This window comes from Amblyomma mixtum, chromosome 7 (genome assembly GCF_055824585.1).
Source record: "Amblyomma mixtum isolate Tamu chromosome 7, ASM5582458v1, whole genome shotgun sequence".
NCBI classification, from domain to species: Eukaryota; Metazoa; Arthropoda; class Arachnida; order Ixodida; family Ixodidae; genus Amblyomma; species Amblyomma mixtum.
In genome coordinates, this window is record NC_143018.1 from 22010725 (window position 1) to 22029239 (window position 18515).

The following is an 18515-nucleotide window of genomic DNA, read 5'->3' on the forward strand; positions in this document are numbered from 1 at the left end:
TCTCTCTGTTCGCCTCCGTGAAAATGATTGAGGGCGTGCGGATAAAACTGGCCGCAATTGCTTTCGTAACGCGAGGTTTATGGGCCCAGGAATGATGGATGATGCTGTGCTCCAGGCGCACCAGACGCGCGTAGGTTTCTGGCAGGACGTCGCTGATGCTGTTGTCTGGACCTAATGCCGCCTGTATGAATCCGCCGCGACGGCTCAGTGGTTAAAGTGCTCAGCTCTGAGCCAGACGACGCGGGTTCTATTCCGGGCCGCGGAGTACGCGTTTTGATACTAACGTCAGAACTTTGCTATAAAAGCTCTACGTGTGAACTTCTTGGCTGACATGCAGAGCATTTGCTTTCTGTTTCCTTTCGTTTCGGTGAGTCGTTCAGCGAGAAGCAGCGGGAAAAAGCACGAAACCAGGCGATCACCGTCCGCCGCCGCAGAAGCAGGCGAGGAGAGAGCGGTCGCGAGCGGTGGGGTCGTCGCGCCCCTGGCGGCGGCGGACGGCGTAACCCCCGGAGAAAAACTCGCATTGCTTCCGCGGCGAATGCGAAGGCCGTAGGAAAGAGCGCGCGCCCCCCTCGAGTCCGGCCGTGCCACCACCGGCCTAACGCCTGCGCTCTCCGCTAGGAGCGCAACAGGTGCTTTGTGACGTCACGCCGAAGAGAAGGGCGACCGACTCGCGCCGTCGCAAGCCGCGGCGGTGCCACCACGGCGTGGCCTCCGCGATGGAAGCGCGCTTTTAAGGCGGAAGCCTTTAATGCCTCATCGTTGTAAGCAGGAGCTGTCGACAGAAATGTCACGCTTTTCAATTGGTCGAAACGGTCGTGACGTAACAGTGCGCGAATTTCAAACGGGGCCAATTGTACTTTGGCTACTAACCATGCAACCAATTAAAGGGATCGTTTAGTGATGCTCCAAGTAAGTTTGACTGAGTTTAATTAATTCCCTACTTAACCAATTAATCAAACCTTTCTAGTCAGACCAGATAAATAAATAAAACCCAGTAAGAAATTTGCCGAGCTTGGGAATCGAACCCCGGTCTCCGGAGTGCGAGTCGAGCACGCTACCACTACGCCATGCCAGCTCGATGGTTTGGAATGAAGAAAGGTGCGTCTAGTGAATACGGTGTCTTCGTTCACTCCCATCTTCCTCCCTTTCCGTTACGGCAAGGTTTAGGTGTCCTCCGAGATATGAGAGACAGATACATTTCCTTTCCTCAAAAACCATATCACCGACGAGCAAGGCGTATTTGTCCGCGTTTCAGATTGACCCAAGTTGTCGTGACGTCACCGCGCGCGAAATTTGACGGGTGTCCACCGAAATATGTGAGACAGTTAATGAGTAATTTCCTTTCCTCAAATACAATTTTCATTTTCTTCATTACGGCCCCTCTTTCTTCTTTCACTCACACTTCCTCCCTTCCTGTACGCTGCGGCTCAGGTGTCCACCGAAATGACAGAGAATTACAGACCATTTCCTTTCCTCAAAAAGCGTTGCGTTCGAAGGGCAACGCACCGCGCCGAACAGGTGGTGGCGTTCTTTGGACTCCGTGGCAGCGCTACAACACGCTGTCGCGTTCCACTCCTAAAGGCGAAGCTTAAGCGTCATTAATTGGCAGTTGCTTTCGCGATTTCCCGGCTTAACCAAGTTGAGCCACAGCCATTTTTTGCCTTCGATCTCTAACGTTGAAAGTTGACACTTATATCCGGAATACGCCCTGAATAACGAATATTACCCATTGACTGAGTTGAAAGAACAAACTATTAATCGGAACCGGTTACTCTATTTTGCTGCGTATGAAGCGAGGGCGTGTTTCGCCTCTGTAGCTTTCGCTGCGTCGCCAAGAAGAGTCGCAAAGTATAGCAACCACGTTGTGGACTCAATATGACTTTATAGCATCATACGTTTCAATATGACTTTGTAGGTATCAACCGGGCAGATCAATGCTTTTCGTCGCTGGTTGGATGCTTCAAGCAGCCAGATTGAAGTATTTCTGCCAGGAAGACCTAAAACGGATTCCGTAAGACGAAACAACGCTTCTCGGCACTCACTATTCCGAGGTAGCTTGCGTTCTCGAGGGCCTTGTACGACGGCAGTATCGTGTCCAGCATGTTGATCTCGTTTTTGTCCGGGAGCAGGATGTTGGGTATCGCGTCCTTTTGAGCTTCGACCTTGCAGCCGACCACGAAGCCGCTGTCGACGTGGCTGTAGACGTGACCTGCGCGTTGCACTCTTTTTTAGAGTTGGTGGAAACTTTTTGTCAGAGTACCACATCACTACCCCACCCCTCCATACGGTCGGATTTGGAAAGAATGTGGCTGCTAAAGCCCATTGTTCCCACTACCGCGGTGTTTTTGTAACATCATCCTTAAAGTGTTAACTTAGAACCCTGCGTAGTTTTCACAGCTAACTTCGGCGTTATCATCGCAGAAGTATAAGCGGGAAGAAGGAACGGTCGCGATTTATTTAAGTTATAATAAATAAATAAATAAATAAATAAATAAATAAATAAATAAATAAATAAATAAATAAATAAATAAATTCAGGGTTTATTTCGCCCTTTAAGTTGGGTGAAATAAAACATCCCAGAAAGACAGAGTTCCAGCTGTCTTATAATGAAAAGCGAAATCGCAGGCGCCATACACAGACGTGTAGACTTGACCCATATGCTGTGCGGTTGTGCATCAAGTGACGCCTACGCCCAGAAAAAGGAACATTGGGACAAAGTACTAAAAAGTGCTTCACTTCACGACCAGCTTCGGGCTGTCCAGGAGGCCCGCGCGGCGGCGGAGAACTTCGGGCTCTCTGTGCCTACGTGGGAGCTGCCCTCTACACCCGGCGCCTAGCCGAGTGTCCTTCAGGACCCCTACTATGGGAAATAAAGTTTTACCACCACCACCATATACATGCGAATAAAAGTGACGACAGTAAACAGGATCGCGCAGGCACAATTTGATTCGCGCTCTTTACTATAACGGGGTGGAAATTCTGTTAACGCTGCCATTTCATGTACTCCGTCGCAATCTTCGCCGCAGACGCAGCAGTGTTTCGTGCAGGCGGAGCTATTTATGCCAGAGACCTGTGAATTGAGCATGGCTAGTCAGAAAATGGGTCCTTTTTCTCAGCTGCCCTGGAAGCCACTATTTAATAATAAGCAAGAATTAAGCTGAAGTCATGGGAATGGGTATCTCGTGATGTCACAGTCATTGGTTAAAGGGCCGCCTTTGAGAGGTATTCGCTTCGTTCTTGAATTTGTTTCTACTACAGCTGTACATACAACTGCAAGTAAAGCAGTATTAGACGAGACAATTTACGCAATACAGGAATTCAAATGAAGGGTGCATTCATGCAACCTAACTTTTTACAGGGTAACTTTTACAGGGTAACTTTACAGGGTAACTCACCGTTGCCGTAGTCGTAGATGTGCTCCATGCTGACGAGAGGCGAACTGACAACTTTCTCTGCAGAATACCAGTCGGTGCCGGTCACGCTGATGAGACTGTCTTTTTGGTCACGAATAATCTGAGAGAGAAACAAAGAAAACCGTTTTGAAGCTTCAGTGGTCCAGATTCATGAGTCAATTTTGAAGCGAAAAGCTTCACTAGGCTCGTCAACACCGCGCTTCGCGTGGGCCACCCCTGGGCGCCCCCACGGCGCGCCCTTCCTCCTCCTCGCCACCCCCTCGCTTCTCCTCCTCGCCACCTGTCTACCCTTCGCCCCTGCTAGCGGTTCTTATCGCGTCCTTATCGCGTTATCGCGAGGCGTTGCGATAACGCCCGAGAGGAGGCGGCGGACATAGCGCTCCGTCGTTCTCCTCCTCGCCATCGGTTAACCGCTTGGGACGGTTGGGACGGCGGTCTCCGTCCCAAGAGAAGGTTCTTTCGCAAGGCGTTGCGAGAACGCACGCGTGAGCGGCGGCGGCCGTAGAAGAGGCGCATACATTCGCCATGGAAGGAAGAAGACCCAGAAGTGGTAGCGAGGGAGTTAGCTCAAAATCTACACCGCTACCGTGGTACTCCCAGTGCATTGTGCGCGAACTGCGACAGCCATGACGTCAAACAAAGCATAACTGCAGCTTTTCGCTTGTATATCCAGGCTTAACCAGAGCTAAGCCACTGTCAATTTTTTTGATAAGTATGCCTCCACGGATATTTCAAGGCAGGCAAGGACTTCGTCTTCAGGTTTTGAAGATTGTTTCTACTAACTCTAAAAATGGCGTCACCGGAGGAAAAAGTGAAAGATAATTAGCCGGACAGTCCTCCCCTGTCGAAAAAAAAGAAGTACAAAACCGTATAAGGTTCTGTAGTTTTGTAATTTTTCTCTGTTTTTTTGGTATTTTTGTTTAGTACCGTGGTTTTTTTTTCTGTAGTACTTCTGCGCAGTATGCAGTTCTGTAGTGCTTTTCTGTAGTGACTACACAAAATTCTGCTTTTACTACAAGCTCAGGGGCAAAAATAGCAGAAAATCTGTTGTGACGAGAGAAAATTTTCTGCTGTGTTTTCCGACTGTGTCGGCCCTTATTACAAGGCACGAGCAGAGTCTACTCAAATACAGAATTGAAGCACTTCTAATACAGACAGTAATTTGTATACAATACCAATTACTGCATTGCATTTGTTTCCCATCGAAAAATAACAAATTTTTGTTGTCAAAACCTATTTTTTTGTCATATTTTGGGATATAAACTTGTTGTAAGAACAGAAATATTTTATAGTAAAACTGAATTTTCTGTACTATTGTTCTATCTCTTGCGGTAGCGACAAAACTGCAGAGGCTTCCTATGGAAAAGACTAAAATACTAGAGAAGAATGCTACGATGCTAAATAAAAATTTGTCTTTAGACATGATGAGAAAACGTTTTGTCGCATTTTGGGCACAATTCTTTATTTTTTGACTGGGTTATACATAATTTCTTTCTTTTAGAACTTCAACATTACTTCACAACACGAAAAATTCAGAAACATAGCTGTCAGCACCAAACAACGTGTGCACCATTTTAAAATTGCGAGTGCACCATGTCAAGACTTACTTCCAAGTGAGACAAGAAGTGGTCCTTTCCCAGCTTTGTGGGATTGGTGTAAGCCATTTCGACGTGGAACTCAAGGTCCAGGTTGGAGAAATTGGGTGGGGCCGGAACATCTTTGGTCAAACGCTGACAACCTTTTCCCATCGGGATCTGAAAGGGACAGGATGAAATATGTAGGGGCCAGTGTTCATTGTTATAGGTTTGGACACCTTCTTTGCGAGTGCCCGAACTATACTGCTGAAAGAACAACATTGGAGGCGACCGTGAAACGACTGGACTCTCGCCCTCTCTCTGAGGAAACTCTTCTTGGCGCCAGGACGAGACGTTCTGATTGGTGCCGTGTGACAAAGGCCCTGCTCAACTTTTTGTGTGAAACAGGCCTGGATACTCGTCTGTGACCGCCTGTGCACAACCTGCATGGTTAATGACATGTGTCGGTGTTTGTATTGCTGACACCAGTTTTATGAGTTTTATGTGCGTCTACTCACCGCGATGCGAGTGGCAGCCAGTGTGGTGTGCGTGGTGTGTGTGTGTGTAGACATCACCCGAGAAACTCATTGTATTATGCCATCATCAGCCTTCATTCGCACTTTCCTTTTCCTCCTCTTCCCTTTCCCCTGTGTGGAGTAGCAGGCCAGGGCCATGTTACCACCGGCCGACCTCTCCACCTTTCCCTCATTAAAATTCCTTTCTCTCTCTCTCTTTTTGTGGCTTGTCGAGTTTTCAGTTAATTTTCGTGTCTCTTGAAAAGGACAAAATTAATTTTGTCGTAGTAGAGAAAATGTGTTACTAATTAGCTCATGAAGTGATTTTTTTTTTCTATGTGCTAAAAAAAACCTTCGCCTTTTCTCCACCCTTTCTGGAAGGCTAAGTGCCGGCCTGTTTTTAACGGTGAAACACATCGGCCGAATTTCCAAAATGCATTTTTTCGAACTTTCTGCGCCCAAAGAGTGGGGATCAGTGACATCAAAGTTCCTAGGAGTCGCCTCTCGCCTCCTGCTCAAGACATTTTAACGTAGCTAAAATAGCAAGCTGGAACCAAAATTCAGTCATGGCCAGGGATGATGCTTCGCGTGACGCGGCGATGACGTCAGAAAAATGAATGTAAAAAGACCCGTACGCACGTTGAATGGCTGAAATAGTGGCTGAAAACTATTAGCCCTTTATAAAATGCTTCACACGACGTAATGCAAGCTGCAATATCTTGTTACTGAAGCAGGGAGCAGGTGTTAAAGGGGCCCAGAAACAAAATTTTAGTTAACTGGTTTGCCTGTTGATTGCATACGGTGAGTTATAATGGTGCTATTAGCGTCGGTAATGCCGCGTATATTCCGTTTTTTAATATTTTAATGTCCTCCCAAAAACAACTTCATGGCTCTGATGGTGTCGCCACACAGTGGCGGATTTTTAGCAGCGGATATGACATCACCTGGCGCGAGCTTGATGATTGTACAAACAGTAAATATACTGCAAATTGTGTGAATAAATAGAGACACATTTTGTCACCTGTCTGCGTTTTATATTAGATCAACAAAAACAACTTGTTTGTCTTAGATAAAAGCCCTGCAAAGCAAGTAAAATAAAAATACACCACCAGGGGCGCTCTGGCATGGAAACGACGCTGCCCGTCTCAGCAAGAACGAGTTATAGAGAGCAGGCAACCATGGAGTACAAACTTCCGCGACGTGCTCTGGCTGGTTGTTTTGATTGGTTGCGCCAGGTGCCGTCATTGGGAGAGCGAAATAGGAGTGGGAAGCCCCGTCAATATCGAGTTGAGGGCGGCGTTTTGTTTGCTTGTATTTTGACATTTCTTCACTGAATAACTCCCGTTCCTGTGCATCGATTCCTGTAATTCTTTTTAAGTCAGCATCTGTGTGACATAAAGAACCCACCTGAAGTATAGCCGGTGTCCCCCCAAGCAGTGTTTCGCAGCCCCTTTAACGTGCGGGGCATGATTGGAATGTCAGTATGCGGTGTTGCCCGTAGAACCTGAGACCTCAGAAAAAAAGCGAACTTTAAAATCAAATTGCTGCGGAACGGAATGTCGTATGGCTGCCACACTTTTTAGTTGTCTAGGGAGTCTAGGGATCATACTCTCGCGGTCCGGTCAGAACAGGGAATCTCAATCCAAATCACCCAATGAAACACGCTCTTCGCTTTCGCGGAGCAAGACAACTTGCTCCTGATCGCTGATTGGAATACACCACTAGTTCTTCACGCAGAATTGAGAGCTGTTCGCTTTTTATGCCGAACATACTGGCCGCACAACCGAGCTCTTCCTTGCTGCGCCGCGCGCGGCCGCGTAGCTACCACTTGACCTACATCGGCGTACCACGTGATGTGACGTCACAACAGCTGTGAAAGCTGGGGCTCAACTCGTGCGCTCGCTTGCGGACGCGCAGCCTCCACCGGCGGCCTAACTCCCGCTCCTTCCGCTAGGGGCGCTGACGTCACAACAGCTGTGAAAGCTGGGGCTCAAATCGTGCGCTCGCTTGCGGACGCGCAGCCTCCGCCGGCGGTGTGCTTCGCATCCTAGGCTTAACCATAAGCTAAGCCAGGCCATTTTTTTCTCTCTCTCTAAGACTGGTGGTACGCTAGGCATTACTGGGTTAAACTTTCATCAGAGTAAAACCAGTTGAAAAATAGTTATAAAGCTGAAAATACGCTCCTGCCGTTACAAAAATTTTTTAGACGGTCTATAGACTGCCCATAGACTTCTGTCTATAAAGTCTATTGACTCTCTGTAGACAAATCCTAGAGAACAGTCTATAGGCAATACAAATGCTATAGACAGTCTATAGACAATCTATAGATGTATAGATTTTTACTAGACTTTTGTCGATTACGAGTCTATAGGCTATCAATAGACAAAAATAAATACCTATAGGAAGGCAATAGATTCTACAAGAAGTTTATAGACTTTCTGTAGACCATATTTATGAGAGTGAAGAGACCAGGAGCAAGGAAGGAAACACAAGCACGCGTCGGGCTTCGTTCTTGAAGTACCTCGGCTCTTGAATGGCGTATTTTAGGTCACGGCGCCCCAGATCTCAGAAGGCTTCCCCGACACAGCTAGAACGTGCCACTCTGGAAGCAGTTAATTTTATCAAGAGAGAGGAGCTGCTCACTTTGAAGACTTCGTCCACGTCGTAGGGGTAAGGCTGCATCATCATGATGTCGACTGTCTGCGGAGCCGCCCTTATCCTGAGTGGCAGGGACTTTGAAGTGCCATAACCAGGATTCGCTTCGACATCTGTAAAAACAGAGCTCTTAAGTAGGCCAGTCGGTTTGATCAACTGATGAATTTTCACTGACGCGTTCAGACAAGGCCAAGAGAATACGGACAGGACAGATTCTAGAAGAAAAAACAGCTATCGTCAGCCTTGTCTGTCTTCTCTTGTCCTCGTATGAGCGTGTCAGTCAAAGTGCATCGAACTGTGGAGAATGACGCGAAACGAATTTCGCTTGTTACCGTATAACGATGGTACCTAACAGTTCAAAGCTCAGAACTTTTCTGTAAATTTTCTTTGCTTTTTGGTTCGTGTGATTTTTATTTTGTCTATTTCGCCTTCCTCCATGAATCATAACAGGTTTATAAATAAATAAATAAATAAATAAATAAATAAATAAATAAATAAATAAATAAATAAATAAATAAATAAATAAATAAATAAATCATTTATTTATTCATTCGGAACATCATACCTGCGAACCAAACGCGCGTTGGTTCGGTGTCCCCAGGGTAGCAGGCGGCCCATTGCAAGCTGCTCATTCCACGGATGGGATCGCTGTTGCCTTGGTAATACTGGAAGGAAGGAAGCTCTCCTTAACACGTTCTCGTGGACTGTGGGCATCTTATTACGCAACTTCGAATAAAGTAAAGCTGCATGACAAAAGTTGAGAACCAGAAAGCGCACCGACAGTTTTGGGAAACGCCCGGGGAAACTGGTCTAACGGTTAAACTGGACTGTTTTGTTTTTCTCGCTTAAATTATCCTTAGTAGACATGGCATCCGGAAATGATTGGGCGATAAAAGTGACCCCTTTGAAGCGGGAGTTGGGGCCTAGGCGCCACCTGGTTCGGTATTCTTTATTCTCCCCTTTTTTAAACATTTATCTTGACCTTAACACCTACAATCTTGAAATTTACCTTTTTGCAAATACAGATTACAATTCCGTTTAGGCTATACAAATTTTTAATCACGAGCTTTTATCTTCAGGTCGCTTGAATACTCGCCTTGCAGGTCACTCGCCTTTAATCCAACAATTTTCTATCCGTGTTGTTTAATGACATAGACAGCCGATTAATAAATCTTACCTTCGTTATCTCTGAACACTAGACTTGGGAATGGTGGTCGTGACTACTACGCCATCGATACTGCTACATTCTAAGAAAGTATGCTGGCAGTCAGTTATCTGCGAAACCAGACACGAAGTCGCCACTTCTTGGCATTCATTCCTGTGGTTGACGAACTACCACAGCGAATCTGCTGCCTCCAATTAATTTTGAGAAACACCGTGTGTCTAGAAGCTCGGGATATGTTGGGTAGAACGGCGTTGCTTGGAGCTCTGTAAGCATGCAAGTGAAGAAAAAAAAGGTGCTCGCATGGCATCCATGACGGAAGACAACGACCACCGAAACCAAGGAGCATAGGGGATGTATTTATTTTTTTGTTAATTTGTAATTTTTCATCAATGGGGCATTAATAAAAGCAGAGGAAAAAACAAGCACATGCCCCCGGTAGGATACGAACCCACGACCTCCGAATTTCGCGTCTGGTGCTCTAGCAACTGAGCCACGGCGACTTTTTTTTCTTTATTGCCTGGCTGTGGCATTACACAAGAATGACCAGAACAAAATTGCGGGACACAATGAACACCTGGTATTGATATATTCAGCCTGCCAGGGGCTGGTTTCGTCACATTAAAATTCATTTAGGGCTCTACCCTTGACAACCACTCGAAAGCCTCGCCAACAGCTTTGGCCCTCTCAACAAACCGATGCACATTTTCACGAAAATAAATTCGTGCTGGCCTTGCGTCGGGATCACAGTAATATCCTGTCATTCGCGAGAGCCAAATACTGTGGAGGCCCATTAACATATTTAAATCAAATGGTACTCCATCCTCGTTTTCAATGGACAGATACCATGGGGTGAAGTGGAAATTGTTTCTTTATCGTCCTGTGAAGTACGTCCCAAAAATAAACCCCTTCCCAACAATGCAGAAAAATGGGACCGTTTGACCACGTTCCTACGTGGCACTCGCGGTAATACAGGAGTCCGCCGCTATGGACGAAGGGGGCGCTGGTGAACACCCTCAATGTCCGCTTGCACTACACATAGATACCCCCGAAACAAGAAGATTGGACAGCCGTCGCCGTAACTGAGCTATGGCGACGGCTGTCCAATCTTCTGCTTTCGGGGGTATCTATGTGTAGTGCAAGCGGACATTGAGGGTGTTCACCAGCGCCCCCTTCGTCCATAGCGGCGGACTCCTGTATTACCGCGAGTGCCACGTAGGAACGTGGTCAAACGGTGAGGGCAAGAGCACTGTAAGCTCGTTTGACTGCTAATCGAGAGAGGCTCCGCTAGTGCATCGCAAGGCGTCACGTGACTGAAACGAAGGAGGCGACGCACCAGTTCCTTGCTCTGGCTCATCCAGGCTTTGACCAACAGCGCAGAGGGACCCAGAATGGTGGTGTTCCCACGCCAGCTCTTCCACTCGTGTATCAATTCGTCGACGGGCTTCGGTGGAGACTGCAGGTCCGCCACGCTACATTCGCGCCCTGTGCGGAGGTGGAGGAAGAGTGAAATGGAGGTTTTTGTTATTTTTTCGTCAAAGGGACACTAAGGAGAATTTCAAGTTGGGCGTTATCGAAAGATTGCAGCGTTCTAACGAAAATGACGCTGCTTAAGCTGGCAATGTAGATTTTATAAGGTAGAAAGGGCAAAGGAATGAAATACGGTTGTCTCCGTAAGTGGCCGATTTCGGAAGTAAACTGCGCTACGGGGACGCAGTTTTTTTTGCCCGGACCCCGGAAGTTAGGATACATAGCCATTCACTTCAAAACGGTGATCACGGACTGATCTCAGCGTCATGACTTTTAATCGAGTGGTGGGAAAATTTTTGATGCAGTTTGTTTAATCAACAGAGGCGTATTTTGCTACCGGGTAAATTTTAACATATCCCGTAGGAGCTATAGAATCGATATTTGCTGAGAACTATAATTGGATGAAATTGCCCCCAGCGTACCATTAAAGGGACATTGCCCATTTAAAGGCATACTGAGGATCACTCCACACAATTTTCGTTACTTTAAATTTCGATTCTGTGGCTCCTTCTGACTATGTTGGTGTTTGTCCCGAAGCAAAATACGCATGTTTTGAGGAAAAAAACTGCATCCGAAAATTGCCCCGCCACTCGATTAAAACTCATGACGTAGCGTCTTTTTTATCAGATCCCGGTAATCTACCAGAACTGACTACCTTCGATTGGTCCTAGGTGTCCAACTAATTGCTTGTGATGCCTTAAAGTAAGCTGCGAACAGCGAAAGGAAAATTTTGATAAGGGAAGGCACTGTAACTGTGGAACTCATGGCGGACACCTAAGTTCGCCATGACGGAAGGGGGAAATTGGAATAACATTTTTTTTTTCAAAGTAGTTTCGGTATCTGAAGCCGCCGAACCCGGTGCGGTAGTAAAAAGCCTAGTGTCACAAAACACTCAGCAGCTGAGACCGATGTGCAACGTCAACTTAAACACAAAATGTACTAAGGTTTCTGAACAATACGTTTGTAATTTTTGTTGGTTGCACTACAAGCCACCAGTCCTCTAGCCGGACGGGGCACATAAAAGAACTGTGACAGGCGACCTGGAAGCCAGCTTGGCACGAACAAATAGGTTTTAAGGAAATAAAAAAAATTGTTGCAACGCGTTTTTAAAAACAAGTTCTGTCCCAACTCATGATGTCAAGTTAAAAAGCGAGCTCGACACCGAAGGGTAAAATAATTTCGGACTTAACAAAAGAACAAAAAAAGAATGTTAGTGGTGCTCACCCTTGTACACGAACATCTCCCTGGTCGAGGCGATGTAGTAGAGGTTCATGTATTCGCCGTCCTTCTGCTGGAACTTGAGAAAACCTTCGTTCGCTCTGGGATTGTAATACTCGATCAGGTAAAACGTCGATTTCTGCGGAATGAACAGAGAAAGGAATTCTGATTGTAAACTGTCCTAGCTCGCCAATTCTTCCTCTGTGCTTTACTGAATATTGGACGTCCATCAGGAATGCCCAAGCGGTCGGCCCTATAAGAGTCAGCCCTCTAACAACATTTTTTATCTACTCGAGAAAATGCGCTAGTTCACTACGGAAAGTTGCCAGCTTTTGTTTTCAATGCCGGCGTCACCCTAACGTTTGCTAGCTTTGCTGCTTCGCTAATCAATCAATCAATCAATCAATCAATCAATCAATCAATCAATCAATCAATCAATCAATCAATCAATCAATCAATCAATCAATCAATCAATCAATCAATCAATCAATCAATCAATCAATCAATCAATCAATCAATCAATCAATCAATCAATCAATCAATCAATCAATCAATCAATCAATCAATCAATCAATCAATCAATCAATCAATCAATCAATCAATCAATCAAATGATTCATCAAAGGCAGTCATATGTAATGTAGGAAAGGAATTAACGAACGTATTATCAAATGAGCTTATTATCAAATATCTATGAACGCAGTAAACCAACGAAATACGAAATAAGATTCTCTTGTGCTATGAAGACTCAAGAAAGCTGTACTAACCTTCTATTGGTTGCTTTAGGGCTGTGGCCAATTTAAAGCTAGTTAAAATCTATTTGGTTTAGAGATTTCATTATGAGTAAACTTAAGATAGCTCCATTTAATTTTCATTCTCAATGAAATTTTAGTCTCGCTTTTCATGACAAAACAAGCGCTCATTATCATCAACCCATGCTCCGCCATACGGCTCCAAAGGAAACCTGTACAGCTTTCTCAGGAACTTCGAAGTTGAAGCAAAATTAATCGTCGTCGTCATCAGGTATTAACCAAAGTGGAAGCTTAAGGGTATTAACCCTTAAGGGTCCCGTTAGGGACATTACGTAGGGGGAGAGGGGTACAGTGGTGTTCAGCAGTGATACATGCATATGAAAGGACAAAGAATAATAATCCGGGGAACATACCCTTGATCACCGCGTTTCGTTCTACAAATAAACTGGCGAAGATGGCTGGAAGATGGCAGGACTAGAGCGAATTGATCGACAACTCTAATTAGGTACGTTATTAGTTGAAGACGACAACGGCGCAGTTATACGGATTTTAAGCCGTATCGCTAAACTCAAATAGACGCTGAGGAGTAATTACTCCTTTATGTCAAACCTATTACGTCTTGTGAGTTCTTCCTAAGCGCACTGGTCTTTTTTGTGGCTTTGTTGACGTTCCTTCGACTTTATTTTTTCTTGGCGAGGAATTTAGCGCTGACAAGGACATACTTTTCCCCTCCACTCGATTCAAATTCTTTACGTTAGTGATGACGTCAAAAAAGTTGTGGACAGATATAACGACCGGCTAGTCCCGGATTCAGGTGCAGAATTATCATTGAGAAAGGGCAGACGACCCCACAGGCCAGCCGTGTAACACAGGTTTTAGATCACGATCCACTGCCGTAACAGTAACGTAAGCGCTGTTTAGCACGGAGAAGCTCTAGCATGGAGCTGTCACTGTTTAATTCCTCTATATATTACACATATCATTTTGTTGAGCTGTGGTTGGCGACTTCGGATGAATGATGTCGTACGCTCTGTTCCACAGATAAGAATTTAATTCCACAGATAAGAATCCAATAAAAATGTTAGAGACTTAGCCCGGTTGAATAAAGATATTCGATAAGATCTGTTCACGACTTAGTCTTGGTTCACGCCGTATAGTTTTCCGTACCTCTTTTTCATCGTTGATCTCCGCTGTGAGTTTCCAGCCGTCCTTGTAAGCATTCAGTATACTCGGGATCGCCTTGGCTGCAACAAAAGGATCCAGAGGAAAATGAAATGAGGCCCTGTGGCTTTCAAGGTCAGCTGATGAGAAAAAGGAAGTGCATTTTCTAAATAGTCCACGGAGTTTGATATTTTCTGGGATACACACTTAGCCAGAAGGAAGTAAACATGGAACACGGGTTAAATTTTGGGGGTCTCCTCAAAGACTTCCTCAAAGACTAATTCCCAAGGGACATCGTCACAGTTACTCGCCCCGTGTAGGAACTTTGCTTCGCGGGGATTAATTGCTGGATTCAGTCCCATTTCACACCTTTTCAACTATGTGTAGCCATCTGCAAGACTTGAGTCAAAAGCATCGATCGTTGTGGGTTATATGTCTGCAGCTTAATATTAAAGTGTTTAGGACAGGGGAGAGGTATTAGTGTAGGCATACGCCTGAGCGTACAGCTGCTCACAGTTACCTGGAACAAAAAGAGGCGTCAAGGTCTGTGCGAATTTTTCACACAGAGCTCGGAAATGGCGGGAAGTGCAGACTTCGTGCTTGATTTGGCTAGTGTTTTCTGCAAAACGCGGATTCAGCTGCGGAATCGCAGTTGCGCAGATTGAGTCATTTCAATTGTGCGTTTTAAGCTTCTTAGAAAGAGATTTACGTTTTAGAAGTAATTTACCCATGTGCATGACGTTTGATTTTAGGCTAGTGTGGAAGTTGGCAATGCATTTCCGAGAAGCATATCTCGAGAAAAGTATCATTGTTGTGACTGGATCCACGTTTTGTGCCAAAGACAACCCAAGCCTTAATATGCAGTTTTCTCTTCTCCCGCATGCCATCGTTGAACGAAGGACTGCAGCACGTTTTTTACTTCAAGGTAGTTATGAGAAACTATATGCGCTATACGAGTCGGACGCTTAAAGTCCGGCTCATTTTTTTTTTTACTTTTCTCTACTTGGATAGAGATAAAAAAAAATTTAGAGGTGACACTTACGCTCCGCCATAGAGCTGCACTGAAGAGGAGTCTGAACTCGTCTTTTTAAAGCGGGAACTCGATCTACACGTTCCGAGCATTCTGAGAGGCTTCGAATTATTATCTTGCGCGGCCGATTTCCTTAATTTAAATGGGATAAAACGTCCCGGCTCCTGCCCTTTTTTAAATCACCGCAGACGGTAGGAAGAGTCAACCAACCTTTCAGCCTGTCCCGTGGCGGCTTGCCGCTCTGCCATCGGTGGAGTGATACGTCGCGATCGGCGAAAGCAAAGACTTGTGGGGACGCCTTCGTCCCCTGCGTTCGCTTTCCCGCATTGCACACCCCACTGTTGTTAGCTCCTCCGAAACGCGCTCTTCTGTTTTGGTTACTTTAACTAACAGGGGAGGGCGCTCGCGTCGTAGCGACACCAGCGCCACGGATGGCGTTTTGCTGCGCGCGCGCGGGGGATAGCTGGCTCTCTTCTCCCTCGGCAACGGGAAGCGAACGGACGTTTCGCTCGCGGCTTCGCTCTTCGTCGACGGGCGCCTCTTGGTCGGAACTTACTCCCGCCGAGCCCGACCCGCTCGACCTCGGAGTTTATCCCTTTGCCCTCGCGTGGGCGGACGTTCGCTCGTAGCCGTGCTGGTGAGTCGGACATCCTAGATTCCTCAGTGTATTGTGTTGCTAGCTGGCGTTATTGTTGCTGTAGCAATAAATGCCTTGTTTGTGTCAGCCAGTGTGTCGTTCCTTTGTTCCCGCAGAGCAAGGCCCGCCGTGGTCGGCGTGCGCTCAGTAGCGTACGCGACCACGGGGTGGGGTCCGCGCGGCTTTGAACTGGCTCAGCCGCGGTTAAACGGGGAGAACGGAGTTATATCTCCCCGATTTAAACCCCACAGACTCCACGCGTATTTTTATTTTCATGGGCCTAATTTGCAGCTATGTAGTCTCTGGCTGAATCTATTTATTCACGGAAACCTAAATAACAAAATAAATGCTTGCCACCACGGGACTGGTTGAAAAATTTGTTGACTCCTCCTACCGTCTGCGGCGATTTAAAAAAAAAAGGGGGGAGCCGGGACATTAAATCCCATTTAATTTGTGGAAATCGGCCACGCAGGACAATACTTCGAAGTTTCTAAGAATGCTCGGGACGTGTAGATGGAGTACCCGCGGTAAAAAGACGAGTTCAGATTCCTCTTTAGTGCACCTTTAAAGATATGATGCAATAGCGTAATGGGTTAATTCCCATATATAAAGAATTGGTTATTCTCTACTTTATTATCATAGATCGCAGCGGTTAAGCGATGCGCCACGGCCCTGGGATGGCAGGTGCTGCCACAGGTGGGCCTTGTGCAACCCAGGTTGCTTTTCCCGAGCGACCAATCATTAATTTTCCTGCCACATCTCTGGTTCGAACGAGTTCCATTGCCTTTATACGGCATGCATGAGTCATCATTTTTGTTCCAGTACCTTTCATTGGATTATCATATGAGATGATACTAATCCGACCCAATAATCCACTATAACCGACCCACTAAACTACCCTAATCCACTTTAATCCATTTTATGGGATGGGCCTGCTTCCAAAATGTTGGCACTCCGTAGATTTTCTACAAGGTTGCCTTCTGGTTCAGGTTGCCACCTGCCACTGTGGCCACATTGTGATGACGTCACAAAGTCACGTGACCTCTTTCAACCAATAAGGAATTCGTGGCAGAGAAGCCGGATTTTTTTTTTATGGGACAACCCAAATGCTATCGAATTGATAAAGAATAGGTTTTCTACTCACGTCCAACTGCCTTCTGTGGCTTCGCGTTGCATTGTGCATGAATGGCTGCCGGCAGAAGCACAAACGTCGAAACCGCCAGCGCCGCGGCGACCGCCGATGCACCCTTCATGGCCTGCGGAGAGAAGGCGACCTCTTCAGCAAACTTCCGGAGCCCTTCACTACGGCGTCCCTCACAGCCTGAGTTGCTTTCGGACGTTAAACCACAATAAACCAAAACCTAATCTTCTGCAAACTGTCGCAACGGCTTTGCGGCTTGGCTTTTCGGAAACGCTTTAGAATGGTGACAGCTCCACGAAGGAAAGTCTGAAATTCCACCTAAATGCAACGGCCAGGTCATAAATAAAGCCCGGGCTCCTATTTTATAATGATACTTTCAACAGCATTCTGATTTGCATTTTTCATGTTTTTCTCTTGCTGTGCCCAAGATGCTGTTCAAATCGTTTTATGCAGCCGTTATGAGAATTGCCAATGAATGGGGCCTGCGGCCATTTCAAGCTGACCGTCGGCAGCATTTGCTGTAGGCATCCTGCTTCATTTAATGATGTAAATAAAGGATCATTGAGTTCAATCGTATTAGAGCTTCTGTTTCGGCAAGTTGGCGCGGGTTATTTTGAAAAAAAGGTTAACACGAACAAAAATTAATCACACATAGAAGACCACGCTAAGCAGCATTGAACCTGTTTATTTTGTCGAGGAAGAACACACAGCCACAAATGATGCCTAAAACAAGTAATGAAAAAAATTACATTATGTGTTGGCAGTGCAATAGCATTAGAAGCTGTTGATGCCTTTACCGGAAGTAATGGCGCTTCCAGTTTGATGACGTCATTTCCTTTCAGCCATAACGTCATATTTCTTCCCCCGATGAGGCTTTTTATGTAACCGCATTACAAACAAACTATGACGCCTACTCTAAACGGCAATGCTTGACATGCGAATGTAGCGGCACACTGAGGGCCACTTAAAGTGGACTTTTTTTTAAAGTTAGGTTGCCGTGGCCTAACGACAAAGAGGCTGTCTTTACTGAAAACGAAGATTTTTTAGGTTAGAAGAGGTAAAAAAAAAAAATGAAATGCACGCTTCAGCCCCTCTGAACGTTGTCCCTAGCAAACTGCGGTAATGTGAAGGCAGTTTTCTTTTCAGTGGTGATCTCTGATTATAGGTTACATTACCGTTCATTTAAAAATGGTGATCACGGAGTCTTTTTCTACCGTGATGTGAGGAGTTTCAGTCAATTGGCGGAAAAAGTTTTAAATCCGATATCCTCGGCAAAAAATGTGTATTTCGCTGCTGAAAAGACATCAGCAAAGCAAATAAAAAAGTTTTTTTTAGTAAGATCAAAAATTTGACACAGTTGTCCTGCGTGTCCTTTTAAGAAATCGGGCTCAGCCGTGACATTGTGACTAAGTACTTATGGCCGTCGCCTCCTGTGTGATCTTTTCGCGATACATTCTTTACTTCTTCAACACCGAGGATTATCTTCTGTGACGTAAAGGCTTTTAGCTAAACAAGCAACGGCAGTCACCAGCTCTAGTGTTATAGACGGGAAGTCGAGCAATGAAAAAATGGGACGAAAATTAATCGGGAAAGCAATCCTTACGAAAATGCGACCCCTGGCTAGGTTTCTCGAAAGCAAACTTTGTAGGTCAGAAAAAAGAAAAAAAAAAAAACTCACCGCACGGTTTCCGCTTTTAACGCGAGATTCTGTGAGAGATGTTTGGG

At 45.7% G+C, this 18515-nt stretch overlaps 1 protein-coding gene and 1 long non-coding RNA gene across 2 annotated transcripts in view; one reads left to right on the forward strand and one right to left on the reverse strand.

The window, feature by feature from the left end:
• LOC149335224 (uncharacterized) overlaps positions 1 to 18515 on the reverse strand; it is a 44584-nt gene that overhangs the window by 22070 nt on the left and 3999 nt on the right. The window contains exons 2-10 of the mRNA XM_089551907.1: positions 16794 to 16905; positions 13989 to 14065; positions 12077 to 12209; positions 10659 to 10807; positions 8726 to 8825; positions 8149 to 8273; positions 5024 to 5170; positions 3399 to 3516; positions 2046 to 2212 (exon numbers count right to left, since the gene is read on the reverse strand). Of these exons, the coding sequence (XP_089408033.1) occupies positions 2046 to 2212; positions 3399 to 3516; positions 5024 to 5170; positions 8149 to 8273; positions 8726 to 8825; positions 10659 to 10807; positions 12077 to 12209; positions 13989 to 14065; positions 16794 to 16902 (1125 nt within the window). The 5' untranslated portion in view covers positions 16903 to 16905. The remainder of the gene's footprint in view (positions 1 to 2045; positions 2213 to 3398; positions 3517 to 5023; positions 5171 to 8148; positions 8274 to 8725; positions 8826 to 10658; positions 10808 to 12076; positions 12210 to 13988; positions 14066 to 16793; positions 16906 to 18515) is intronic.
• LOC149335225 (uncharacterized) overlaps positions 1 to 18515 on the forward strand; it is a 57653-nt gene that overhangs the window by 13323 nt on the left and 25815 nt on the right. The gene's annotated exons all lie outside the window — the stretch shown is intronic.